At 41.0% G+C, this 27,701-nt stretch overlaps 2 protein-coding genes across 3 annotated transcripts; both read left to right on the forward strand.

Annotated features, from left to right (window-relative positions):
* The first annotated feature begins 2,547 nt into the window (after window positions 1-2,547).
* ptgdsa (prostaglandin D2 synthase a) lies at window positions 2,548-10,739 on the forward strand. Its single transcript, XM_061734301.1, has 7 exons — window positions 2,548-2,736; window positions 4,420-4,559; window positions 5,087-5,163; window positions 5,372-5,482; window positions 10,236-10,340; window positions 10,451-10,482; window positions 10,563-10,739. The coding sequence occupies exons 1-6, from the start codon at window positions 2,641-2,643 to the stop codon at window positions 10,480-10,482; spliced, it is 561 nt and encodes a 186-aa protein (XP_061590285.1). The 5' UTR covers window positions 2,548-2,640; the 3' UTR covers window positions 10,563-10,739.
* Window positions 10,740-18,948: 8,209 nt separating this feature from the next.
* Window positions 18,949-26,708, forward strand: LOC133454690 (protein AMBP-like). 2 transcript variants are annotated; one of them, XM_061733416.1, is made up of 6 exons: window positions 18,949-19,080; window positions 19,346-19,488; window positions 19,575-19,651; window positions 19,766-19,885; window positions 24,774-24,875; window positions 25,546-26,708. In XM_061733416.1, the coding sequence occupies exons 1-6, from the start codon at window positions 18,982-18,984 to the stop codon at window positions 25,644-25,646; spliced, it is 642 nt and encodes a 213-aa protein (XP_061589400.1). In that variant the 5' UTR covers window positions 18,949-18,981; the 3' UTR covers window positions 25,647-26,708. The 2 variants fall into 2 exon arrangements, with proteins under 2 accessions (XP_061589400.1, XP_061589401.1); XM_061733417.1 differs by lacking the exon at window positions 19,766-19,885.
* The last annotated feature ends 993 nt before the right edge of the window (window positions 26,709-27,701 follow it).

The raw sequence follows: 27,701 nt of genomic DNA on the forward strand, positions 1-27,701 counted from the left end.
GACTCTGTCGGTGTTCATGCTTTCTTTCTGATTGTACTAGTTACAGTTGAGGACGATATTATTAGCCCCCCTATGGAATTTTAAGTTTTTTCAAGTTTCTGGCAAGATCCTTTTTAGCAGAGCAAGGCGGTTCTAACAGAGCATTCCTGAACATACAATTTGTCATTATATGGGCCAAAACATTTATATTTCTGCACCAAAACATTATGTAAGAAAAAGCTAAAATGACCAGGGACATTATTATTAGCCCCCTTTAAGAAATTACCATTTATTAAGTCATCACACAAGCCACTTTTATGCAGTGATGTGCTTAACCTTCACAGGTGAATGATGTGCATAAAGGTAATCAGGTCAAACAGGTGATTGCACTCAATTCAGTTAAGTTAATTAACTCAAGCCAAAACATGGTATAAAAGCCTCATTATGGAGTTGGCAGTTGAGGAAGCAACATGCCAAAAACAAAGGAGATCAGTGTGGACCTCAGAATAAGAATTATAGATGCCCACAAAGCAGGGGAGGCATATACGAAGATATCCAACCGTTTCCAGGTGTCAAGGACTGGAGTGAGAGGCATCATTCAACGCTCCAAAGACAGCAACACAGTGCAGAACAAGCCTGGCAGAGGTAGAAAGAGAAAGATTTCAGAGAGACTGGAGAGGAAACTGGTGAGAGACGTGTCTAGAGACCCCAGATTAACTTCCAAGGCGCTGGCAAATGACTTGGCCACATCAGGAATCATTGTCTCGAAGAAGACCATAACTAGAGCTCTGCACAGGAATGACCTACGAGGGTGCAGACCAAGAAAAACCCCACTTTTGAGGAAGAGGCACCTTCAAGCCAGACTTCAGTATGCTCGAGACAACCTGGAGAAAGATTATTCATACTGGAAGCGTGTCTTATGGTCTGACGAGACTAAACTAGAGCTCTTTGGCCACAGGGACACTGCTTACGTTTGGAGAAAAAAAAGGACAGGCATTCAACCCAAAGAACACCATCCCCACAGTGAAGCATGGTGGTGGGAGTATTATGCTGTGGGGATGCTTCAGTGCATCTGGAACAGGAAATCTTGTCAAGGTGGATGGAATCATGAATAAAGAAAAGTATTTGGCTATTTTGAAAGAGAACCTTAGGCAGTCAGCTGTGAAACTGGGTCTGAGACGTCACTTCATCTTCCAACATGACAAGGATCCTAAACACACCTCCCTCTTGGTGAAGAACTATCTCCAGACGACCAAAGTGAATGTCATTGAATGGCCTGCACAAAGCCCTGACTTAAATCCAAGAGAAATCTGTGGGGTGACTTAAAGAAACATGTCCATGCCAGGCACCCATCAAATCTAGAGGAACTGGAGAGATTTGCCAAAGAAGAATGGGCCAGGATTCCTCAAATGAAGTGTGAGAGACTTGTTGTAAACTACAACAAACGTCTGCAGGCAGTAATACAGCAAAAAGGATACACAATTGACTATTAGGGTGAGGGGGGCTAATAATTTTGACCCTGGCAGTTTGTGTGTTTTGTACAATATCTTCATTTCTGAGTGGAATATAAAATAGTGTAAGCATCCAAAATAAAACTACGAAGTCTACAAAAAGCTGTGTTCAGTTTATTTTGCTCTGGTTAATATCACTTGGAAAACACTTAGAAAACAAGCACTATTTTGTAAGGGGGCTAATAAAATCGTATTACTCAACTGTAAATAGTTTCAACTGTTTTTCCAGACAATATACTTGTAAATTTTGGCCTTCCTGAAAGGGAATTTCCAGGTTATCGTCATTAAAAATATTTATCTTAACGTGTTTTGTAATACCATCAAAACCATCTCAACTAGTCTGACGTTTCTTACTTCTGCATGCAGAAGTTGGAATGGTTCTTTCAGAGAAAAGATCCTAACTGGGTCAAAAGTAGAGTTAAATTTGTGCTTTTAAAAGAAAGGATAGCAACTTTTTTTTCTAAAACTCTCCTTAGTTTTACAGGAAACTGGGTTTTCTAGTCCCTGTGTCCTGCAAACAGTAAATATTGAGTTCTAACTATGTGTTTGCTTTCTGCACTGTTGGCCGACATTCAACATTTACACAGCCTCGGTTTGCAGTTATTCAACAAACTTTATTCAGCTTTAGTTTTGTCAATTATCCCTTACTTTTAGGTCTTTTTTCTATATTGAGACGACAAAATGAAGCTTACATCTTATACACAAACATCAAACATCAGTTGAAAAACGGAGTGAATGAAGTCTTCTTCAGTTAGTCTGTTTAAAACAACAGCAGAGCTTGGATGCAGAAGTCGCTGGTCAGTCATAGTTTGTCCAAAAGTCATGAGACTTTGTGGTTTCACGAGTGTCGTGACTTTTGAGAAAAGCATCTGATGATCCAAGTGAACCACAAGCATGACTTACAGTGTGCCTGAGACGTCGAAGCAAGTTTTGGAGCCACACATCCTCAACACTTGATGCCTGTTCACTGATCCTTCGCCTTGATTGGCTCTTGACCAGGTGGGTGGATCGGGAGGAAAAGTAAATATTGCCACAGGCTTTGCCACTCTGCATCTGTTGACTGCTTCAGTTCACTTTCGACTCAGCGCAGATACCTTTTTTCACTCCTTTTTGACGCGTTCATGCGACAGGTTTGTTTCTCCCCGCAGCCATGAGGACCAAAGTCATCTCTGTTGCCATGGTGATACTGTGTGTTATGATGGTAAATGCAGATGTGAAGCCACAGAAGGATTTCAACCTGCAGAAGGTAAAACTGGTGACGTGAATGTATCTACAACAATGTTGAGTGAAGTGACAATTATTTTTTACTGTGGTGATTATTTGTTTTATGTTAGGTGATGCTGCAGAGCTCAGTTAGAAGGATGTTTGTGTTGTTTGCCGTGGCTGACTTGACTGGCCACTATGAATGGCTTGTCAAATATCTAAATGGTCACTTACAGGCCATTTGGCTGGGAGTTTGTTTTTCATACCCTTCAATATCAATCTGTTTTTTTCTCCAAAGTCTGAATCAGGTCAAAGTAATAGTCGTATTGTCCGCATAGGATTGATGGAGCCGTTAGGTCTGTCAGGAGTCTTCATGTAAAGCCGTATAGACTCTATATATGACGAAATGCTGTGGGCAGCTGCTGTATTTGGTCAACTGAGCAACACGGGGACAAAAATAGGTCCTGTAGTTTACTTTAAATGCCACATAAACCTCCTTGCTGCCTTAATTACTCAACGAGTCACCAAACTTGCATCTGAAAGTGGCTTTTGCTCCCACAGAGCACCCAGTGTTAATATAAATGACCTGAATGGAGCCTCTTTTTGATACAATCTGTTACATTCCCCAGCTGGACTGCTTTTTTATGAATGGCTTTATATGCATTTGAATTGTAAGTTTGATTATAAATGTGTTACAATGAATTGGATTTTACCAGATTATAATTGGAATGTATTTAATTGAACTAAAATTACGTAAATACTTTGGTACAGTGACATCTGACTTGATCACTCAGAGGAAAACATATTTTCTTTTATGTTCAAATATCCAAATGAGGTACCGTTTCTGAAGAAATGCACTGAAATGTTGGTAAAACCAGTAAAAGCTCACATGCAATGACTTGATTATGTTTTAAGAGCCCTGTCACTAACACAGGGGATTCATATTTTTCATTTTGATGTGAAAGCATTTTATTTATTTTGCTATTGCTGTTTTTAAGAAAATTTCAGGTAACATTAAAATATTCTTTAGAGAAAGAAAACCTCCCCAACCATTAAATGTGTAGAGAAATTGTATTTATTTATAAAGCTGTGTTCACATATGCTCAATTAATGTATTATGTTTCTTTAAATTTTATTGGAGACCTTTTTTTTTATGCTTTTTTTTCTTTTTTTAACAACCCTGATTTTCTTTTTTCCCCATTTTTTCACCCAGTGGTCCTACCTAAGTATCAGGGTTCCCTTGGGTAGCTCACATTAGCTACCCAAGGGAACACGAGTAGAACATGCAAACTCCACACAGAAATGCCCTTTGGCAACTCCACCCAGGGTGTGTGTGCTGACGTCATGGGGGGAGTAAACATACACTCAGCACCCACAGAGTCCCCGGCGGGAATTGAACCCCGGACCTTCTAGCTGCGCCACAGTGCCCCCTATGGGAGATCTTTTAATGAATGACCTTTTAAGTAACAGATGACCTAATGCTATTGCTCCAGTTAATTACAACTTTCGTTGTTTTATAACCATTCAATAGAGCAATTTTCAGTGTTTTCATGTGTATTTTATGCTTTTTTTGTTTGGTGTGTGTGTGTGTGTGTGTGTGTGTGTGTGTGTGTGTGTGTGTGTGTGTGTGTGTGTGTGTGTGTGTGTGTGTGTGTGTGTGTGTGTGTGTGTGTGTGTGTGTGTGTGTGTGTGTGTGTGCGTGTGTGCGTGTGTGTGTGTGTGTTAGTTTGCAGGGACATGGTACCGGGTGGGCCTTGCTTACGACTCTCCAGGTTTCATCCCCTTCAGAGACAAAGTGAAGGCGTCTATGGGCATCATCACCCCAATGTCCAGCGGCAACGTGAACCTCACAATGTGGGAACTCACGTAAGTTTGTGTGTCCAAGGCTGATACGTAGGGTCACGGTGTAAAAATACAGTACAAAGACATGAAAGGACAGGTTTGAGGGAACAAATGGCCAAAAGTAGTGGAGATGCAAGAAGGAACGCTACCGCAGGTCCTTCATCCCCACAGCCATCAGACTGTATAATAAGCAACTGTAGCCACCCGTGTGCAATAAACCTGTCTCTTTGTAAGTGCAATAACCACTAAATACCTCACGTATTTTTGAAAATATTTGTAAATATTTTGTAAATATTATCCGTTTTTTTGATGTTTACTATTTTTTTCTCTCTTGTACATACTCTTTTTATACTTTTTATATTGCTCTTTTTTATTATTTAACTATTTATTGGTTATTTCTATTTTAAATATTTTGTATAAAGCGTGTGTGTGTTTTGGCTGCTGCACGACTGAATTTCTCCTCTGGGAGATCAATAAAGTCTTCTATTCTATTCTATTCTATTCTATTCTATATTATGAACACATTGTTTTGTTTTTTCTTTGTTGTTTAGACCTTTCGGCTGTATTACTAAAATGTACAAGTATAACAAGACCAATGTGCCTGGACAGTTTGCCTACTTCAGCACACGTAAGTCTTTAAGGTTGGATTATTAAAAATGAAACAAATTAGAAGTCAGGTGCTTCTTCTATGATTATTTTGACATAAACTGGCCTAGTTTCTGCAGCAAAAAATAATCTCAAAATCCAGCTTCAACAACATGAGAACAAAAACAAAAAATCCTAAATAAAAATTCACAGCTGACTGTTTCTCCCTTGTACGTTATCTTTTTCTGCAGGCCATAACATGGTGAAGGACATCACGGTGGTGAACACAAACTACACCGACTATGCTTTGGTTCTCAAGCACAAGGTTTTTCACAGAGAGTACACACAGGTGGCACTTTATGGTGAGTCAATAATGGACTAAGTTTTACACTTCGTCTTAAAGGTAGAGTAGGTGAAGCCTAGACAGTTTCCAAGAATGAGGTGAATTTTCCTCCCTGCCTCTATCAAAACCACACCTGCAGAACACATGAACACAGATTTGCATATCCAGAAATAAAGGATCCATTATTATGAGGTTGGTGATGTTTATACTGTCAACCCGGTCATTCAAGGCATTTTCAATTGTGCACAGCATGATCCAATATACACATGGAGCAAGATAAACAAAACTGGAAAGGCCTTTTCTGCTTAAACGAAACACAATTCCAGCACAAAGAAGCTAGGTCAAAACATCGTAAAAAGATGCGGAAACGACAAACCCAGAAAACCAAAGGTAGTGATTGTCTGCTACACGCTACAGACGTTAGCCTGTTGAATCTAACACAGAGACTACAGTGATGTGAGGATGACCATTGCAAACAAAGGTCTCTGAGCTAAGAGTCGAAGAAAAGAAAAAAGGAAGAACAAAAACCAACACTTACATTTTTTTCAACCTAAGTCTGAATACGATGTCACCTTTGCTGTTCATCAGAAAGGTCATATGACAGTGCAAAAACCACTCAGCGTGCCATCATTTTTCAGTCTCTTCTGTTTCATTAACCCACAGGGCACCATTGAAGAATCGCTTCACCGATATTAACTCTAGTTAACATCATCTGTGTTTTGTTGACTCTAGCTGTCTCGAATACAGACTTCTTTTTCAGCGTAAACTGGATTTACGTTCCTCCTCAACCTTATTCACTCCGCCGCTGCTGCTTGCTGGCTTTAAAACTGACAGCATCAGAGTGGACATAACTACCAAGCGAAAAAATTGGGTGTGTTATTTAGAGCCCTTCCACAGATGTTTTATTTTTGTTGTTGTAGTTATATTTACTTATTGAACTATTTAAAGGAGCCGTCTGTAAGAAATGGCCAAAACTGGTACTGCACTCACTTTCAAAATATTGTTGAGCGGCGTGTACCCTCCCCCTCCTCCCCCCGACCAGAGGTTGCCAGGTAGGCTGCAGAATGCAGCAGGAACGTAGGCTGCCATGGCTGCGATAATTAGAGCCGAGCTGGCAACCCGGATGCCGAAACAATACTGACTTTGTGATTGGGAGATAGGTGGAGGGTGGAGCTTCAGAAACAATACTGACTTGGTGATTGGGAGATAGGTGGAGGGTGGAGCTTCAGAAACAATACTGACTTGGTGATTGGGAGATAGGTGGAGGGTGGCGCTTCAGAAACAATACTGACTTGGTGATTGGGAGATAGGTGGAGGGTGGAGCTTCAGAAACAATACTGACTTGGTGATTGGGAGATAGGTGGAGGGTGGAGCTTCAGAAACAATACTGACTTGGTGATTGGGAGATAGGTGGAGGGTGGAGCTTCAGAAACAATACTGACTTGGTGATTGGGAGATAGGTGGAGGGTGGAGCTTCAGAAACAATACTGACTTTGTGATTGGGAGATAGGTGGAGGGTGGAGCTTCAGAAACAATACTGACTTGGTGATTGGGAGATAGGTGGAGGGTGGAGCTTCAGGCCAAAACAAAAAATGACAACATAAACCTCCATAAGGCCTCCATCAGCCCCCTCAGACACACTGTCTTCTTTAATGCAGCTCCTGTCTCAGCTTCATTCTAACGAAATTGTCCTCATAGGGGACCTAAATTGGGACTGGCTCTCCTCAGCTTCAGATGACTTTAAAGCCCATTGCCTGTCTTTTGATTTCACTCAAATCATTGAAGGTCCCACTCGGCTTAATCCCAAACGACCGGACAAATCAACGCTTCTTGACCTACTCATCACTAACAGGCCCCACAAATTCACGGCATCCAGTGTTTTTGCTAATGATCTCAGTGATCATTGTGTGATCGGAGCTATCAGGGATTGTAAAATCCCCCGTTCTAAGCCCCGTATCGTTCACAAGAGAGATTTGAAGAACTTCTCAGAGCAAGCTTTCCTCCACGACCTGCAGCAGTTTCGATGGGACCGCATTTTCCTGATTGGTGATGTTCACCTTGCCTGGAACTACTTTTGTGACAGTTTCACCTATCTCATTAACAAGCACGCTCCTTTCCGGCGCTTCAGGATTAAAGGTCGGAACACTCCCTGGTTCTCTAGCGAGCTGTCCTCTCTCCTTCACGAAAGGAACCGGCTTTGGGCTGTTGCCAGGAAATCCGACTCTGAAACCGATTGGCTTTCTTTTCGGCAGGCTAGAAATAGCTTTACTGCCTCCATCAAAAAAGCTAAAAATGACTTCTATCTTTCCTGCTCTACTGACAGTTTGAATGATCCTAGAAGATTTTGGAAGACTGTTAAGTCTCTCTCTGCCAACTCTGGCCCTGCTGAGCTACCTCCTCATATCATCCATGACTCAGTACCAGTGTTCGATAAATCAGAGATGCTTAATTGCTTCAACAAACACTTTATAGCCTCTGGTTCATTATTTGATTCCTTGCCAGGAGCCAACTCTCCACCCCCCAGTTCTCCTCCTCCTTTGGGGATGGCCTCCGGTAGTCTCCCTGGGCATCACTCCTTCTCGTTGTGCCATCTCACTGTTGGTGATGTTTGGAAAGTCCTGAGGGAGCTCGACCATAGGAAATCAGCAGGTCCTGATAATCTTCCCCCTTTCTTTCTGCGCCTTGCTGCAGACTTCATTGCAGAACCTGTTTCGCACATCTTTAACTTATCCATCGCCAACAACGAGATCCCAGAGGTATGGAAATCTGCCTTTGTGGTCCCACTCCTGAAGGGTGGTGACCCCAAATGTTTGAACAACTACAGGCCAATTTCCAAACTTCCTATTCTTGCTAAGGTTCTTGAGCAATTAATCAATGTACAGATCAAGGACTTCCTGGACTTACACAATATCCTTTCACCCTTGCAGTCTGGTTTTAGGAAGCAGCATAGCACAGTATCCGCTGCTCTTAAAGTGGTCAACGACATCACTGAGGCCTTGGACAGGAAGAACCACTGTGCCGCACTCTTTGTCGACTTGTCAAAGGCATTCGACACCGTCGACCACTCCATCTTATGTCAGCGCCTCTCGGACATTGGTTTTTCCTCCCATGCTGTTGGCTGGTTTACAAACTACCTGTCTCAGCGTAAACAGGCTGTGCAGTTTGGTGATCTGTCCTCCAACATGCTTACTACCTCTAATGGGGTGCCACAGGGTTCGGTCTTAGGGCCAACCCTATTCACCATTTACATAAATGAAATAGGATCAACCTCAAATGCTGCTGTTCATCTTTACGCGGATGACACAATTATGTACTGCTTTGCTTCTTCCATCTCCCGTGCCTTGGAGTCTCTACAGACTGCTTTTGACACCCTTCAGTCCCAGTTGTCTCAGCTTAGACTGGTGGTGAATGCAGGGAAGACCAAGGTCATGCTCTTCTCCAACAGCAAGCAGGCGTCAGCGGCACTTCCTGGCATTGTGTCTCGTCAGGGTACACCTATTGAGATTGTGTCAAACTACAAATATCTTGGCGTTGTTCTTGACGACACTCTCACCTTCCAACTTCACATCAATATGCTCTTGAAGAAACTGAAGTTGAAACTGAGCTTTTTCTTCAGAAACAAGTCCTGCTTTTCAGCTCTTGCTAGGAAACGGCTGGTTACTGCCACCTTCTTGCCTCTTTTGGACTATGGTGATGTCCTCTACATGAATGCATCTGCAAGCTGTCTCCAACTTCTGGATGCTGCGTACCATGGAGCGCTGCGCTTCGTAACCGGTTGTAAACCACTTACACACCATTGTGTGCTTTACTGTCTGGTTAACTGGCCATCTCTTTCCATCCGCCGAACCCTCCACTGGTACACTGTCATTTACAAATCCATTCTTGGTCTGCTCCCACCCTACCTCTCTGTCTACTTTTCACGCAAGCAATCCAGATACGCTCTCCGTACGCAGGATATCATTACTTACTCCATCCCCTTGGTCCGCACAGAGAAAGGCAAAAGGGCGTTCTCTTTTGCAGCCCCGTCCGCTTGGAACTCCTTGCAACAGAGTCTGAAGTTGACGAACCTGATTCCCCTTGCTAGTTTTAAGCTTTTGCTTAGAGACATGGAGAGTGCATCTTTATCCAGTACTTGCACTAGATGACCTCTGCCGCAGCTAAGCATTTAAAGCACATAAGCTAGTCTGTGTTCTACAAGTTTTATTTTTGTCTGGGGCTAGTGTACTAACCTGATATCTCTATTTTTCAGCTATTTAACGGTTATAGTGTATTGTCATTTCCACTCTGCATCAGTTTCAAGTGTTATGTCCTGTCATATCTTGTCATGTCTCATTTTTATGTTTTATGCAACTGTGTGGATGTGAACAGGTCACACTTGAAAATGAGTCTTCGGACTCAAGTGTTTTATCTGTATAAATAAAGGATAAAAAAAAAAAAAAAAAAAAAAACATCAGTTGAGGGCTGCAACTCCTCTTTTTAAACTGGAATATCCTGGCTTGAGTGCTGTTGTCAGTGACATAAGTATTTGAAATGAACATGATTTTTAAATGTCTGTTGACATATCGGGGTCATTTTATGATTCATTTTATTATTGCTCTTACATACAGCTCCTTTAATATCACAACGTGAAAATGATTTGAACCGGTGAAAATAAAAGATTCTTGAAAACCTCAGCCGCTCCACCTTTAAGTTGTGACGTGTTACTTTTGGCTCAACTCCAGGGTCAGAGTGGTTTATTTGTCTTTTGTCTGCCCGTATGTGTCTGCACACAGCTCGCTCTCCGAGGCCGCCACGGAATGAGGTCATCCAGAAATTTAAAACCTTCGCTTTGTCCCAAGGTTTCCCCAGAGAGTCCATCTTGACTCCCCCAGCAGCAGGTGAGAAAGGGAGAACACACATTTGAACATATGATGTACTCCATATATACACACACAGTTGAATTCACTTGAGGTTTTCCCATTTTCTTTGCATCTTACCCTACCAACAGAGAATTGCCCACCATCAGGATCTACACGTTAGGTATGCAGATTTCTTTTTGTTGTTACATGACTATAATTGAGGTCTCCTCAACAAATCTTAATTTCTGTTATTCTCTCTAGGTTTAATCCTTTACCAAAGATGAACGTGGAAGCGTGGGTCCTGATGTGCTCCTTCAGCTCAAAGTTTTTTACTATAAAGTATTATTGTCACAAAGATCATAAATACAATACATGATATTCCTGTGTTTTCAACCTTCTTCTGTGTTGACTTACTGAAATAAACAATACTTACCTCCAGTTTTCTGTGTTTTGGAATGTGTGTGTGTGTGTGTGTGTGTGTGTGTGTGTGTGTTGCATGAAATTTTAAACCTGATTGTTGAGAGCTTTAAAATTAAATACACATTATTTGAAGTTTCACAGTGGTGGCGTTCTCCCCAACCCCCTCTATTTTACTGTTTACTACTACTGTACCTACAGGTGGAAATAAACAGTTGTACTGTTTCAGTGTGTTGAAGTGGTTAAATTAAAAGACAGTAACATCCAGACAAGAAATTATGCAATCTTTACAGTGTTTTACTGTCTGCTTTAATTATAAAGTCACAGAAGGGATTTTATCAGGTTTAGACTCCAAAATGAGCACTAGGGGGCGTCATGATGTCATGAATGTGGTAGATGGATGACCTGTAATCTCTATAGCCTTTGATGATAGTCTAAAAAAATTCAGAAGAGGACAATTAAATATTTAGAATGATCAGGTCTGACTGCAAGCGAAAGACTCTGGGAGTCCAATGCTATCTCCTCACAAATGATCAGCTGTTACAAGTTAACTAATATTGATTGGTTGCATGTTCTAACTTTAGATGCTGAAGTCCAGCAATGCATCTCTGCTTACAAACACGCAGATATTGGGATAGTCAGAACTTTGCTCTTCAACTTTGAATTTCTCTGAAAGGTTGTGGGTGGGAATTCCTGAAAACCAAACATCAAAGGGGGTCAGTCTGACCCGGAACTACAGTTTCGTGGGAAGAGGCAGACCCTCAGAGACAGAAGAGCATGGTATATCTGGTATTTTGTATGGTGTTTGGCCTGGACCCTCCAAAGTGTCATTCTCACACAGGAGAACTTTGATTTGGAGCAGGTGAATATCTAAAAATGTTCCTGTTTGAAAGATTTCTGTTGACATTTTCTCATTGGAATTTTTAGTGCTGTAATATCACAAGAGAATAACTACTTTTCAGTTTTTGTATCTTTACACCTTTAACAGCCTGTTTTCTGTCAACCAAGTTGTATTAGTTTACAGCGCAGTCTTGCCACATCTAATATGGCGGCGACGTTGACATACGGCTCAGCGCTCGATGGGGCGTCTACGTAACAAATCTAATAATAATTAATAATGTAATGTAATAATAATTAAAACAGCCTTTAGCTTGCTTGAAATGCTGCTATAGTGTAATTTACATTTTTCATGTGGTATATGCGAACTACAACGAAGGCCGTGCTAACAACAGCTAACGACAGCTAACAATAACCATAGCCTGGTAGATCAGTGCCAGGCATGTTGTATGTTTTTGTCAGTGACCTGTTTATGGGGAGAAGGGGTAAAAGTGGTGTACGATGTAGCTGTGAATAACCTCTGATTAGGGATGCACATTCTGAGTTTTTTTTTTAAAGATAAGACCAGGGGCGTCACTAGGTTTTAAGGACAGGGGAGGCTTAGCCCCCAAGAGATGTACAGGATATGAGCGAACGTAGCGCACAAGCACAAAATTTCACAAACAGAAAACAAAGACTGAGAAATTGTTTTTCAACTTTTTTGGACAGATTAAACATCTTAGGCCACAAATAGATTTGTTGTTTTATTTCAGTCTGTTTTTTTAATACAGTATTAAGAAAACACAGGAAATGTGTTTGCTGCATTAACAACAAGAAAAAAACTGAAAATAAAAAAGTACATCATTTTTATGGCTGCAATCACCAGTTACTTGGTGGGTGGAAGCATCAAAGAATGCCGTCTGTTTTTAAGAGTGGCAAATCGGTCAATCACTCTGTTGTGACTCAGATGCTAAAGCGTGTCTTTTTCAACAGACATGACTGCAAGACTGTGAAGTCTTTTCTGAACCATTGTTTGACGCAGCCAGGAGTGCAGCCGACGCAGCGCACTCACACACCACAGTAATGTTTTGCTCCCAAATATTTTGAAGTTACACAGATTACATTTTGGGTGCATATGTGAAATGGTTGCAATTTAAAGCCCTGAAAAATATTACTAAATTACTTGAATTCAAGTAAGATTAAAAGAGAACCCTCAAAAATATTTGGGTCAGGCTAATTTGACTCATCTCCTGGCTCTCTCCACTTTCTAATCTTGACTCTCTTAAATAAAAGCTCAAGTTAAATAAGTCTTATATGGTCTTATATGGTGTACCATGACTGAAATGTTTCATATTTCATATCCATATTAAGTTCCATAAAATTCTAATCAGACTGTCTGCATCACAAATGACTCCATCCTGTGAAATCCATTACTCCCTCTCCAGTAGAGGTCTCTCCCCTCTCACTCTGTGCTCCTCTGCCCTGACTCCTACAGGTTAATAGGGATGGAGGAGTGATTATTGGCAGTGTATTATTATTATTTCCACTGATGATAACCACACCTTGAATGAGATCAGCTCGATTTTTCAGAGCTAAAACAAGTGACAGAAATCAACATTATGCTAACAGTTTAACTTAGTGTGCTAGCCAGGTTTTTATTTATCAACATGGGGAGCACCTGGTTCATTAATTACATGGGACTCTCTGCTGTTAGCTGGAGGCTGGAGCTAACTAATTGTTACTACCAGCAGTGATGAAGACTTACTTTCTTGAAAAACGTGCGTATATCCATGTTGTCGGGCTGTGTGCAGCAGTAGCTAGTGTGTCCGTATGTGTAGATGCAGCGGAGTGTAAAGTGGCAGTGAAAACGTGGACTGGATTTTCAGTAATGTGGGCGTTCTCTATGAACAACTGGAACGGATTGGGTAACGAAGCACTGACGCTACCTTAAAGGAGCATGAGGCTCCTTTTAAGAAATGAGACTCTCTAGCGCCACCCTTCACCACGACGGCCGTTGGGGGTACTGCAGCCAACAGTGAAGCCGGCACGGGAGAACGGAGAGAACGTGCATGCAGCGTCATGTGACGTCACATCCGCAGCCCAGCGCGGGAAATTCGGAGTCCGAATTGCAGCACATTTTGCAGCTCACAGCCTGTTCAAGGCAACGGAGAGATACGGTAGAGGGCTCATTCTTTTTGGTTTGGAACGCTTCATCTGACATTATTACTAGAAAACTTAAAATGTATACAGATTTTTTTCATAAATCCTGCCTCAATCCTGCCTCAAGCTCCTTTAACACTGTAAAGTGAATGGGACCAACAGATTTATGATCATATTTAAGTGAATAGTGACAGGTTTATATTATTATTTATTTAAACTCATATTCGTGCGTCTTTATATTGAATTGGTCTGCATTTTTCAAGTAAAAAAAAAAGCTAAATAAAACACCAAATTATTTAGGGGGGGTTAAGAATATTTGAGGGAGGCTTCAGCCCCACTAAAAAAGGCCTAACGACGCCACTGTGCCTGTGTATGTTTCTGTTTATTGAATGATGTCTGCCATTTATTTTAATGTTATTGTATTTTCTGAAATTGAAATAAAGTTTAATAAAAAAAAGAATCCGAGGTAAATGGAACGCACCTTGCGCTTCTGTAAACAATGGGTCACGTGATGAGATGAGATGAGAACGTCTCGCCCATAGACATATATCTATATATATATATAGAGAGAGAGACTGATTTAGTCACAACATCTGAGTCTTTTTATATTTATCAGATTCATTTAATCTTCTTTGAAGTAATATTCATTTTCTTTTCATCAGATTATTTGAGGTTTTAGAAGAGTTGTTTCATACTTGCTAACAGTTTCGGCTGTGAACTCCAGCTTTCTTCAAAATGCTGATGTGAACAAGGCTGGAGTTCACAACTGAAACGGTCAGCAGGTATGAAACAACTCTTCTAAAACCTCAAATCTTTTGGATGAAAATAAAATTACTCATATCTGAATGTTCCTACTTTTGGTTGGAGACGAACAGTGTGTTTTCCTTCACTAAAAGATGAACACCAACTCAATTTATGAGTTAAGTTCATTCTTTCCTGTTCTAAATCTAACACTGAAGCAAATATTTTGATGTTTGACAGCTTGTCATGATGCATTCAAATGTTTGAAATCTGTATGAAAAGATGCCCCTACCCTCAACTCTCTGTCTAACCTGTCCCTGGCTATGAACACCTGCCTGCCTGGATAGGTGAGCTGGCTCCCTGGTGATTGCAGCAGTATTTACTGCAGATGTTTGCGCATAAGGAAGTTCTCCAAAAGGCAAATACGCATCGATTGTTCTGGTATGACTTCCGACTGGCGGAAGGAAGGTGCTGAAGTTAGGCTCAGCCGGGAAGACAGGAGGAGGAGGTGCCGATAAAGGAGGTGGAGAATTGGGCGTGTCTCCCAACATGTCTTGTATGACCTCCTCGAGGGTGGAGGCCAACTTTTTCCATTCCGTGCCTTTCACAGCACGTTCAAATTCTGTTCTCAGATCCATGTTGGAGAGATGATTTTTGAACAACTCACTCAAGTCAAGTCTGACGCAAGCACACGTCAAGCACTGGAAATCTGCAACAAAAACGACAAACGAAACACAAAACCGACACGGAGCCGACCAAAACACGAGCAGCGATCGACCCAAATCTCGAGATCCGAACACGGTCTGAGCTAAGCTACCGCTAACTAACCCCAAAAACTACAGAGCAAGCATGCAGGTGAACAAGCCAGTGTATATATCTATGTGTGTGTATGCTTGTATGTATATGACTGTGTGTGTGTGTGTGTGTGTGTGTGTGTGTGTGTGTGTGTGTGTGTGTGTGTGTGTGTGTGTGTGTGTGTGTGTGTGTGTGTGTGTGTGTGTGTGTGTGTGTGTGTGTGTGTGTGTGTAAATGTATACGTGCATGTGTATGTACATGTCTGTGTGGCTATTTGTGTGTGTGTGTATGTATATGTTTGTGTGGCTGTGTATGTGTATGTGTGGCTATGTGTGTGTATGTGTGTGTATAATCTATAAAGGCAAAGGGGACAAGTCCCTTTGTGGCAACAGCCGTGGCATTTCACTTCTGGCCGTTGCCGGCAAGGTTCTGGCCAAAGTCATGCTGCACAGACTGGTGAAGAACATCACAGAAGACCTGCTGCCTGAGTCACAATGTGGCTTCAGGAAAAACAGAAGCACGGTGGACATGGTGTTCACAGCACGGCAGCTCCAGGAAAAGTGCAGAGAACAGCACCAGGACCTCTTTGTTGCTTTTATTGACCTGTCGAAGGCCTTTGACACGGTCAACAGGGAGCTCCTCTGGGATATCCTCCTGAAGTTCGGCTGTCCGCGGAAGTTTGCCAACCTCCTTAGGCAGTTTCATGAAGGGATGACATCACGTGTGACTATCGGTGGCCAGGAATCGGAACCATTCAAGGTATGCACTGGTGTGCGCCAAGGATGTGTCCTCGCTCCAGTCCTTTTTAATGTCTTTCTCCTGTGTGTGACACTCTTGCTCCATGAGAAGATCCAGAGGGACAGTGGAGTAACTGTGGACTTCAGACTCGATGGTAACCTGTTTAACATCAGAAGGCTTCAAGCAGTCACAAAACTTACATCTGAGCAAGTCATTGAACTGCAATACGCAGATGACTGTGCAGTTGTGGCCCACACACCGGAGGCACTGCAGGCTACCCTTGCAGCCGCAGCAAGTGCCTATGCGAGGCTGGGCTTCTCTGTCAACGTGGCGAAGACCGAGGTTATATGCCAGTGGGCATCCACTCCTCCATCCCATCCCCCAACCTTCACCATCTCCAATATGCCACTTGCAACAGTGGAATTATTTAAATACTTGGGCAGCTTTCTCTCTGACGACTGCAGCATCGACAGAGAGATCCAAAACCGGATCAAACAGGCCTCATCTTCCTTTGGCAGACTCAGGAGAAGGGTGTTCCTGAACAAGGACCTTAAGCTCCATACTAAGGTAGCAGTTTATCTGGCTGTTGTCTTGACAACCCTGCTCTACACCTGTGAAGCGTGGACCCTGTATAGCCGCCACCTCAGGATGCTTGAGGCTTTCCACATCAGGTGCTTACAATGCATCCTGGGGATATCCTGGAAGGACAGAGTCCCCCACACCGAGATACTCTGCAAGACCAACTGCATCAGTGTGGAGGCTACAGTCACGCAGCACCAACTCCGCTGGCTAGGCCACGTCATACGAATGCCAGAAGAGCGCCTTCCACGTAAGGTGCTCTATGGCCAGCTCCATCATGGACGTCGTTTGGCAGGAGGCCCAAAAAAGCGATACAAAGACCAGTTAAAGACTGCCATAAAGAAGTGCGGCCTGAACCCGACCCAGCTGGAGGACACTGCCGCTCAACGCTCCATCTGGCGGCAGCTCCTCCATCAAGGAGTGGATAAGCTTGAGGAGGACAGAGGTGACCGACGGACCAAGAAGCGCCAGAGAAGACATGAAGCCAGACCCACAACCACACCCCCAGTCAGTGCTCATGTCTGTTCAGTCTGTGGCAGAACGTGTAAAGCACAGATTGGACTACGCAGTCACATGAGGACTCACAAGTAATAGAGAAGGACCGTCATCATCGGACACGATGGACAACCTTAAGCAAGCAAGTAAGTAAGCATACGTGCATGTGTATGTACATGTCTGTGTGGCTATTTGTGTGTGTATGTGTGTATGTATTTGTGTGTGTGTGTATGTATATGTTTGTGTGGCTGTGTATGTGTGTGTGTATGTGTGGCTATGTGTGTGTATGTGTGTGTATATATGAATATGACTTAAGTGACTGTATGTGTGTGTGTGTACGCGTGTATATGTATGTGTGGGTAGGTGTGTGTGTGTGTGTGTGTACATGTATGAATATATATATATATATATATATATATATATATATATATATATATATATATATATATATATATATATATATATATATATATATATATATATATGTATATATGTGTGTGTGTGTGTGCTTGAGTGAGTGTGTGTGTATATGTCTATGTGGCTATGTGTATGTATGTGTGTGGGTATGTGTGTGGGCAGGGGCACGGACCAAGGCAGCAATGTCCCCCCAGCGCAGACAGCCACCCCCCACCCAGGCAGGGCCGGGCCCTTTGAGCGGGACCCCCATGCCCACAGCCCAGCCCCCCCAGGACAACCGGGGACGCCCTAGCCACAGCCCCCAGCCCGAGCCCCCCCCGATCTTGATCTTGCAATATCGCGGGTGATTTTGAGTTTGCATGTTCTCCCCGTGTTCCCTTGGTAGCTAATGTGAGCTACCCTCACAAAAACATGCACACTGGGCTACTGAGGACCACTGATATTTTAAGTCTATTTAGTAAATGTAGTGATTGAACTAGCTTCCACAACTAAGTACTTAAGACCTCCCAATTTAGTTCACTATGCAGCCAGGTAATGTCCAGAATAACCAGGACAGGAGGCAGATAAATCACGAAAATAGTTTATTACAAAAATAACATGTAAAATTAAAAAGGGCTTTACTTGGGCTTTTCACTACACACTAGCTATTATACAGGCGTAACATACATTAGGCAAAAGCACACGTTCTCCCCAAACCACTCTATTTTACTGTTTACTACTACTGTACCTACAGGTGGAAATAAACAGTTGTACTGTTTCAGTGTGTTGAAGTGGTTAAATTAAAAGACAGTAACATACAGACAAGAAATTATGCAATCTTTACAGTGTTTTACTGTCTGCTTTAATTATAAAGTCACAGAAGGGATTTTATCAGGTTTAGACTCCAAAATGAGCACTAGGGGGCGTCATGATGTCATGAATGTGGTAGATGGATGACCTGTAATCTCTATAGCCTTTGATGATAGTCTAAGAAATTCAGAAGAGGACAATTAAATATTTAGAACAGGGGTGTCCAAAGTCGGTCCTCGAGGGCCGGTGTCCTGCAGGTTTTAGATGTTTCCCTGCTTCAGCACACCATGATAAAAGTAGCTGTGTCACCAAAAGAGTTGTCCAGACCTTGATGGCAAGCTGGTGACGACCGTTAATTTGAATCAGGTGTGTTGAAGCAAGGAGACATCTAAAACATGCAGGACACCGGCCCTCGAGGACCGACTTTGGACACCCCTGATTTAGAATGATCAGGTCTGACTGCAAGCGAAAGACTCTGGGAATCCAATGCTATCTCCTCACAAATGATCACCTGTTAAAAGTTAATTAATATTGATTGGTTGCACGTTCTAACTTTAGATGCTGAAGTCCAGCAATGCATCTCTGCTTACAAACACGCAGATATTGGGATAGTCAGAACTTTGCCCCCCCCCCCCCCCACCAAACCAAACATCAAAGGCGGTCAGTCTGACCCAGAACTACAGTGTAGTGGGAAGAGGCAGACCCTCAGAGACGGAAGAGATCAGCCTTCAGGATGCAGAGCATGGTATATCTGGTATTTTGTATGCTCCTGGGTTTGGCCTGGACCTTCCAAAGTGTCATTCTCACACAGGAGAACTTTGATTTGGAGCGGGTGAATATCTAAAAATGTTCCTGTTTGAAAGATTTCTGTTGACATTTTCTCATTGAAATTTTTAGTGGTGTAATATCACAAGAGAATAACTACTTTTCAGTTTTTGGTATCTTTACACATTTAACAGCCTGTTTTCTGTCAGCCAAGTATCTTTCTTTGATCAAACAAATGTTATATCCAAAGACCTCCATACTCTGAGGTTATTGCTTGCATAGTAGTACACATGGAGATGCCCCAGTGCTTAACATCTCTGTGTTCCTTGCAGTTCATGGGGAGATGGTATGAAGTTGCAGTAGTTTCCACCTGCCCTTACTACATGCAACGAAAGAAAGGAAGCCCCGTCGTTGCACTGGAGTTGAAACACTTCCCTAAAGAGGACAGTTTCACGGTGACAGCTGCTACCTTCAGGTTTGACTCACTTGTTCACTGCTGAAAACACAGTTTAAATGATGATTACTTTCAGTATAGCATTTACTGTGTGTGTCTGCTTGCAGAAATGGCTCATGTAAGGAGACATCCACAGTTTACAGTTTAACCAACATTTCAGGACGATTCTTCCACCACGTTTCAAGTATGTTTTTCTCTGCATTCCTTCTGAAACATTACTTTCTTAGACATTATGTCCCTGCCTTGGACAGCATATGAGAAGGTTTCTGTAATGTTAAACTAAAATTCCTCTCTGCAGGGCTCGGAGCAGATGTTGATTCCTTCGTTGTTCATACCAACTACGATCAGCACACAATGATTCTGCAGCTGAGCACCGAGAAGCCGTCAGGAAATAAAACAGCCATAGTCAAGCTGTACAGTGAGTAAACTCTGCAGATAATGTTTTGCAACTCCAGTAAATCAATATACTGTGTTTTATATGAAAGAGCCATTGAAGGCAGTCATGACATGTTGACTGAAGGAGCCTTGTGCGTTATTTATGTGGCATCAACTTTAGCTGCAGTTTACAACACAAAAAAAACATTAGTAAACACTGATGCTGTTATTTATATATGGACTTAAAGATAGCCCCTTTTGCGTTGGACAGTAATTCAGAGTATATTAAGATGTTTACTGAGATAGAGGTGAATAAATTAATGCAATTTTTTTCCCCAAAGAATTTTGAGTTTTATAAAGACTGGTTGCATTTGAAAAATGAAAAGACAAAGAGATAAAAATCATGGGGGCACACCATCATTTTCAAATCAGACCCATTATACATTTACAAGACGTGTTTTTATTCCTTAAAGTTTTGCACCATCATTCTTTTTCGTGAAAATACATAGGAGACTATGTTGACAGTCTTCCTTCTGTGTTTGAAAATAACTTCAACTTTGACCATCGTCCGGTCAGAGAATCCTCACCCTGTCTGGTGAAAAGAAGCGGTCCGTCACTCCTCAGGATAAGAAGGAGACCTGAGCTCAGTGTAGGGCCCTCCCTGGGTTGGCAGAGGAGAGCAATGCCCAGGACTGTTACTTAGGTATGAGCACTGGGTGATGAAATGGGTAAAAAATCGGGGATAAAAAAATATAAAAAAAAAAAAACTTTGACCATTTATTTCATTGCAGATGGTATGAACTAAAGGTATTCAATGTTTCTCATTTAATTTGTGACAAACATACATTTTTGCATTTCAAGTCTACCACATATTCTAAAAAAAGTTAGTTAAGGGGTAATTTAGTGCTGTCAAGAGGGGAAATAAAATCTAATATTTCCAACAGGTAACATCAATAGGTGGTTGTAATGATCATTTGGTGCAATAGCAGCATCCATGAAAGACGGACTCTTTTTGGAGCAAAAATGTGAATCTCGTTTTGTCTATCTGGGTTTTTATCTATCAACAAAATCGCTGAGAAAATCATTGAAATGTTGAAAACAATTTTCTGCAAAGACAGTTGGAAATAATTAGCATTTTTCAACTCTTACATTTTATAAAGTGACTAATCAATTCAATGAATCCAGAAGAGTTTCAGTACATAAAGAGCAAGAGTAGAAAGCTAATCGGATCTCTCAGGCACCCCATCATCAAAAACTATCACTCAATATCAGATTTTTTTTAAATGATCATATTTTTATATATACCTGCAGGTATGGCTATTTATATCTCTCTACATCGGTTAAGAGATATCAGTAGCCATAACTGGGAGTTGTGTATACAGTATATAAATGTGTTAATAAAAGACTTTTAGGAGACTCTGCTGGGATAAGGTAAATAAATTATGATATGATGATAACTCCTTCTTCTGACGAAATGAGGGCCTTTTTGCCCCCCTAAACGTGCCCCAAAAGTCACCAAATTCTGCACGCAAACCAGGCCTGGCGAAAAATTTGATATTTAATGGTTTGCATTAATGGCCGTGGCCTAATGGTTAAACAGCGCCCCCTAGAAAACTTTGTTCCTCAAGCCCCACAATACGGTTTTACGTACATGCAAGAAAATTAGTACACACCTGTATCATGTCGCAACTTAAAGAAAAGTCTCTTGGCGACATGGCCGAAACTGAACAGGAAGTCGGCCATTTTGAATTAATCATGTAATTTTGGCAAAATGTATGCCATTCCTTCGGCAGTTAATGTGGCCCGAACTGTAACGTGCACCCAGGTGTGTTATACATCAAAATGTGCGTCTCCATCCTGCGACGACACACAGTACTTTTCTCAGTCAAAAGCGTTACCGTGGCGATGATAGACGCCAAAAAGCGCGCCCCCCCTTCATCTGATTGGTCCATATTTGATAGTTCCTACTTTCTGCCATAACCTTTGAATGGTTTGACATAAAGAGTCGTGGGTGGTGTCATTGGACTCGGTTTTGAGTCCTTGAACATAATTGGTGCAAATTAGCCCCACCCTTTCTTCTGATTGGTCAATATTTGATAGTTCCTATTTTCTGGCATAACCTTTTATCTCCTATTCTATCCTTTTTATTCACTTATCTTATCATGATTGTTCTATTTACGTGCTTTGTGTTTTACAGTGTTTTTTGTCTTCGTTTTCCATTCGCCTGTCCAGCACTTTGGACCATGTTGGTGTTTTTAAAGTGCTTTATAAATAAAATTGACTTGACTTGACTTGACTTTGAAAGGTTTTACATAAAGAATGTGGGTAGTGTCATCGGACTCGGTATTGAGCACTAGACCTTCATCGGCCTGAATTAGCCTCGTCCCTTCTTCTGATTAGTCAATATTTGATAGTCCCTATTTTCTGCTATAACCTTTGAATGGTTTGACATACAGAGTCGTGGGTGGTGTCATCGGACTCGGTTTTGACTCCTTCACCTTAATTGGTGCAAATTAGCCTGTCCCTTCTTCTGATTGGTCAATATGTGATAGTTCCGATTTTCTGCAATACCTTTTGAATGGTTTGACAGAAAGACTCGTGGGTGGTGTCATCGGACTCAGTTTTGGGTCCTTGAACATAATTGCTGCAAATTAGCCCCGCCTCTTCATCTGATTGGTCGATATCTGATAGTTCCTACTTTCTGCCATAACTTTTGAATGGTTTGATATAGAGAGTCGTGGCTGGTGTCATCCGCTAAATGTCCAGGTCTGAAGAGTCTACATGCAGGTCATACAAGCGCTTCCACTGCAGCACGCCTGAACATGCACAAGGGTGCGAGGGCAGGTTAATCGCTGCTTGCAGATTTAATTTTACTCACATCTGCTCCATGTTGAAAGTATCCTTTTCATCAAAGAAAAGTAAAACAAGTTTGTCTCAGACAATATTGTTCCCCACCAGGGAAGAAGTCCCAACTTTTTTTTTTTTTTAAATTAACCCGCCTGTTATGTTACGTTTTAAAGTTTGACGATCTCGGACCAATAAAAAGTAAATGTTTTTTGTTTTTTTTTAAGTATGAAACTTATTTTGCTTGCCTTAATTAGTGTAATCAACATATGATATGAAAATGGTTCATCTTACATATTTGCAACCACCCCCATCTTTATATCACATAGATACTGTTTGTACCTGGTCAAACTGGAGGTAAAATGGTGTCAGGAATGTCAGAGTATTTCCTTCTTTGCAACTTTGAGACGTATTTCACCCCAATCCCACACACACACACAATCAGACAAGCATATACAGTTGCAGGTGTTATGAATTTTGATGGGAACCATTTATGTTCTCATGGGAAAACTACCCACATTCAGTGCACACTCAACAGGGGAGGGATTATCTGCATGGGAGTCCTACATTACACCCAGCAGGCAGACCTTTACAAAATGAGCACTCAGAGCAAAACGATGACAGTCCAGGAGGCTCTGGAAGTCATCATTGATCATGACAGTGAAATAGAGGAGGATGTGTCTGAAGACGAAGACTATCTTGAGCTAAATTCTGATTCTAATGATTCTGATTAACCAGATGAGGGAATTACTATTTCTATTCCTCCAAGCAAGACATTTATGTCAAAAAATAGTGAATACAGTGGTCTTCATCCCCAAATATGTGTCAGGCAAATCTGTCTACAGAAAACAAAAAATGAAGACGATGGCAGTTGGTCGTGTGACTGACATCAAGTAAACTTTTGAGCTGGTCATGCCAGATTCAATACAGAAAATAATTCTGGAAATGACTAATCTAGGAGGGAGGCATGTTTTTTGGGAGAGGTGGAAGGAGCTGCACAAAACAAATTTAGATGCGTATTTGGGGCTCCTCATCCTGGCTGGGGTCTATAAGTCTATAAGTCCCAGTCTGTGGGATGCAGAGACAGGCAGGACTATATTTTGAGCCACAATGTCTCTGGAGACTTTTCACATTTTCTCCAGAGTAATGGATTGGATAATTGAGAGACAAGGGCTGGTAGACGGTGAGAGAAAGTTGGCAGCTATATTAGGACAGTGTGGAACAAGTGGGTAGAGAAATTCCACTATTCTACAACCCAGGCCCTAATATCATAGAGGATGAAAGGCTGGTGGCATTCAGAGGTCTCTGTCCATTTAGGCAATACATGCCTTCAAAACCAGCTCAATATAGGAAAATACCAGTTATGCACTGAACATTAGGGGGTTAGGGTTAGGGGGTAGATTTATATGTTGGTATTTCAAAAGTAGTAAACAAGTGAAACATTAAAAAAGTTTGAACATATATTTTTTATGAAACCTACCTGTTGGAGATAAGGAACACCATTGCACTAAATATTGATAGAATAATTAGTAACGGAGTTAGTGATGAAATATTCACTTTTTTTTGTTTTTGGATAATTAAACATGCACCGGTCAAATTGACCCGGGAACACCATTGCTGTTCCTGTTAATGAACATAACAGGATGGTTAAAAAAGAAGCAGTTATCCAGTGTGTGAGCGAATGTGTGGTTGTTTGTCTATATATGTGGCTCCGCGATGGACTGGCGACCTGGCCAGAGTCAACTCCTGCCTTTCGCCTGTGATGAGCTGATAGACTCCAGCAGACCCCCGTGACCCTGTACATGATTAAGCAGGTATAGATGGCAGAGGCAGAGATCCAGATCTAAGGATCGCTGATTTTTTCAAGTAATACAAATATCAAAAAAGAAAAAATGTTAGCGGTGCATAAGTACCTCCGATTGCAGACAGACAAGCAAATACTGATTCGATAGGACATAAGAAATCGTGACTGAGACCATAAAAGGGAAAAGAAGACTGTAACACTAAATGTAACACTAAGAACATTTTAAAGAATTAAAACAAAATTTTAAATAGAAATCTAAATAAAAGCATTCTCTCCTTTTAAGGTCGAACTACGGACATGACTCATCCTGTCCTGGACAGTTTTAAAACTCTGGTCAGAAAACATGGAATCAATGATGACGTTATCATCATTAATCAACAGGAAGGTACACATACACACACACACATGCATGCACACGCACACTGAGAACTGTTGACGATCTTGATTCCTCTAAAAACTACGATTATTAAATTTAAATGGTCTGGTTTGAATATTTTTAGTTGTTTTTAAATTTTTATTTCATTTTTTAGTTTAATTTAGTTTGATTATTTTAGCTTAGTTTAACAGCCACATCAGTAATTTTAGTTTTAGTTTAGTTTAGTTTTTAGTTTTGAATCAATTGGTTAGTTTTAGTTTGTTTTAGTCCTACTTTTAGTTTGTGAGGTTTTGACCTAAAGATGAAAGAATCCTATCAACAGTGCCACATGGTACAAAATCCTTTATTCTTTCTTTTGAGTAATTAGAATTAGACAAAAGAAATAGTAAATGGAAAGATGAATCCCCAAACATCAAAAAACAAGGCACGAAACAAAAATCAAAACAAAATGAATTTGACCTGCAATTCTATTTTGTTTCAGTTGGGTTTTTGCATTGTTAATTTTAGTTTTTATTTAGTTTTAGTCTTGTAAAAATCTTTAGTTTTTATTTATATTTCAGGTAACTGAATATTCCTTCACTGTTTGTTTTTAGTTTTAGTCTTGACATTTTTTACTGTGTTTTGGGATGAGGTCACACATGTGCAGCCTCACTCCCTCTGTACTTTTCTATCTTCTCAGGCGAGTGCGCTCCAGCTGCACCGGTCACAGAGCCATCCACTCGGCCTCAGATCCCCGTTCCCTCCTCGATGACCACACATCTGTACGAGTCTGAAAAGTGATCACTCTCTAAATGCAGGTCTCTTTTGTTGCATTCATTCAGACTTTTGCTCCCAAGAGGAAGTAAAGAAATACACCTGTGATTCCTGCAGAAAAAGAGTACAGTGATGTCTGACCAGGTGTCAGCAGGTGGACCTGTACTTAAGTTGTAACAGTTTATGTGTATTTATCAAGTGGACGTTATGTACTGTGTCTATGTATCAATGTAATTGTTGTGTAAAGTACATCCACATAAAATAGGTCAATATACTTTTTGATTCTAAAATTACTGAAAGCCAAAGAATTGTAGTAATATAGAGCTAATATACATCCAACATTTATTTATTTATTGCTTTTTTTTTTCTTTTTTATCAACTCAAAAAAACCTTTGAGCTGTCATTTCAGTTTGCATGTTCTCCCCGTGCTTGCGTGGGTTCCCTCCGGGTACTCCGGTTTCCTCCCACAGTCCAAAAACATGCATGCTAGATTAATTGATGATTCTAAATTGCCCGTAGGTTTGAGTGTGAGTATGTCTGGTTGTCTGTCTCTATGTGGCCCTGCGATGGCCTGGCGACCAGGGGTGGAAAGTAACAAATTACATTTACTCACGTTACTGTAATTGAGTACTTTTTATGAGTAATTTGTAATTTTCTAAGTAGTTTTTGAAATAAGTAATTTTTACTTTTACTCGAGTACATTTTGACCCAAGTATTTAACTTCGCTACATTTGAACCCCCTAACGTTACTGAGTACAAAATTTATGGTGAAAATCTTGTGGGCATTTTATTTTGGTTTATTGTGAATAGCAGAATCCTGCGGGCATTGGGCACTTTATTTTGTGTTTGAATAGTTTGATTCTGGTTTTAGTGTTGTCGGTTGGACAATATGATGGAAAATAGTTTGCTCTTTACAGTACAGGTTGTGACTGTCCTTTTTGTCCTGTTCTGCGGAAGTAAAAGGATCATGTTACTGAACTCAGCTGAGCTTTTACAAGTGTGGATGTGTACTTTAATATGCCTCGAAGTTAATTAAAACAACTTGTGCTGGATTTGATTTGTGACTCATCCTTTTTTTGCATTAAATAACTGAAAGTAACTTTTACTCAAATTACATTTTAAATGAAGTACTTTTGTACTTTTACTCGAGTAAATTTTTAGATGAGTACTTTTACTTTTACTTTGAGTAGGATTTAAGCAAAGTAAAGATACTTTTACTCAATTAAAATTTTTCAGTACTTTTTCCACCTCTGCTGGCGACCTGTCCAGGGTGTAACCCCTGCTTCTCACCTGAAATTAGCTGGGATAGGCTCCAGCAGACCCCCGTGACCCTGCGAAGGAGACAGCGGGTACAGATAATGGATGGATGGAAAAAATATTCACGGCACATTTAATAAACGTAAATGCTGTAGAAAATACAATGCAAAAAAAATGGTGATGAACTGTTTCAGGATGGACCATCATTTGGAAATGCTGAAGGAGAGGATCATGAAACAGATGATAAACATTGGGTCAGCTGAAAGTGTAAAACATTTTTTTCTTTTTCAACCAATAAAGATTTATTTATTAGCATGGTATTGGAGAGTTACTGTTTATTTGTCTGCATTTGTACTTCTAGATGACATAAACCTGCAACATTCATTACAGTGCTGAAAACACACCTGATGCATTTGTCTCAACCAGAGTATCTTTAAACATATGATTTACAGACACACAGAAAAACAAGCAGATATTGCCACACTGACGTTTTTTTTCCCCTCTCTGTATGTTTTGATGTGACCTGATCTGACCTGACCAGCTTGTCAACAATGTAAAATATATATAGGAGTTACACTGGTTTCAAGAAAAAAAACGAATTCCTTGGACTACCTGCAGCCAGTCATGTGAAAAAATAAATTACATCCTCTTTCACTTCTAAGGTTTTATTTATCAAAGCATAAAGAAAGAAATAAAACAAATGATGTGGTCCTAACCAGATCGCACAATTGAGTAAATACAACTGTAGACGAACAACATCACATGACAAACTACTCTTTCATAATTTATTTAACAAACACAAGAAAGCGGTTGTTGTGAAACTGA

This window comes from Cololabis saira, chromosome 11 (assembly GCF_033807715.1).
Source record: "Cololabis saira isolate AMF1-May2022 chromosome 11, fColSai1.1, whole genome shotgun sequence".
Lineage (NCBI taxonomy): Eukaryota > Metazoa > Chordata > Actinopteri > Beloniformes > Belonidae > Cololabis > Cololabis saira.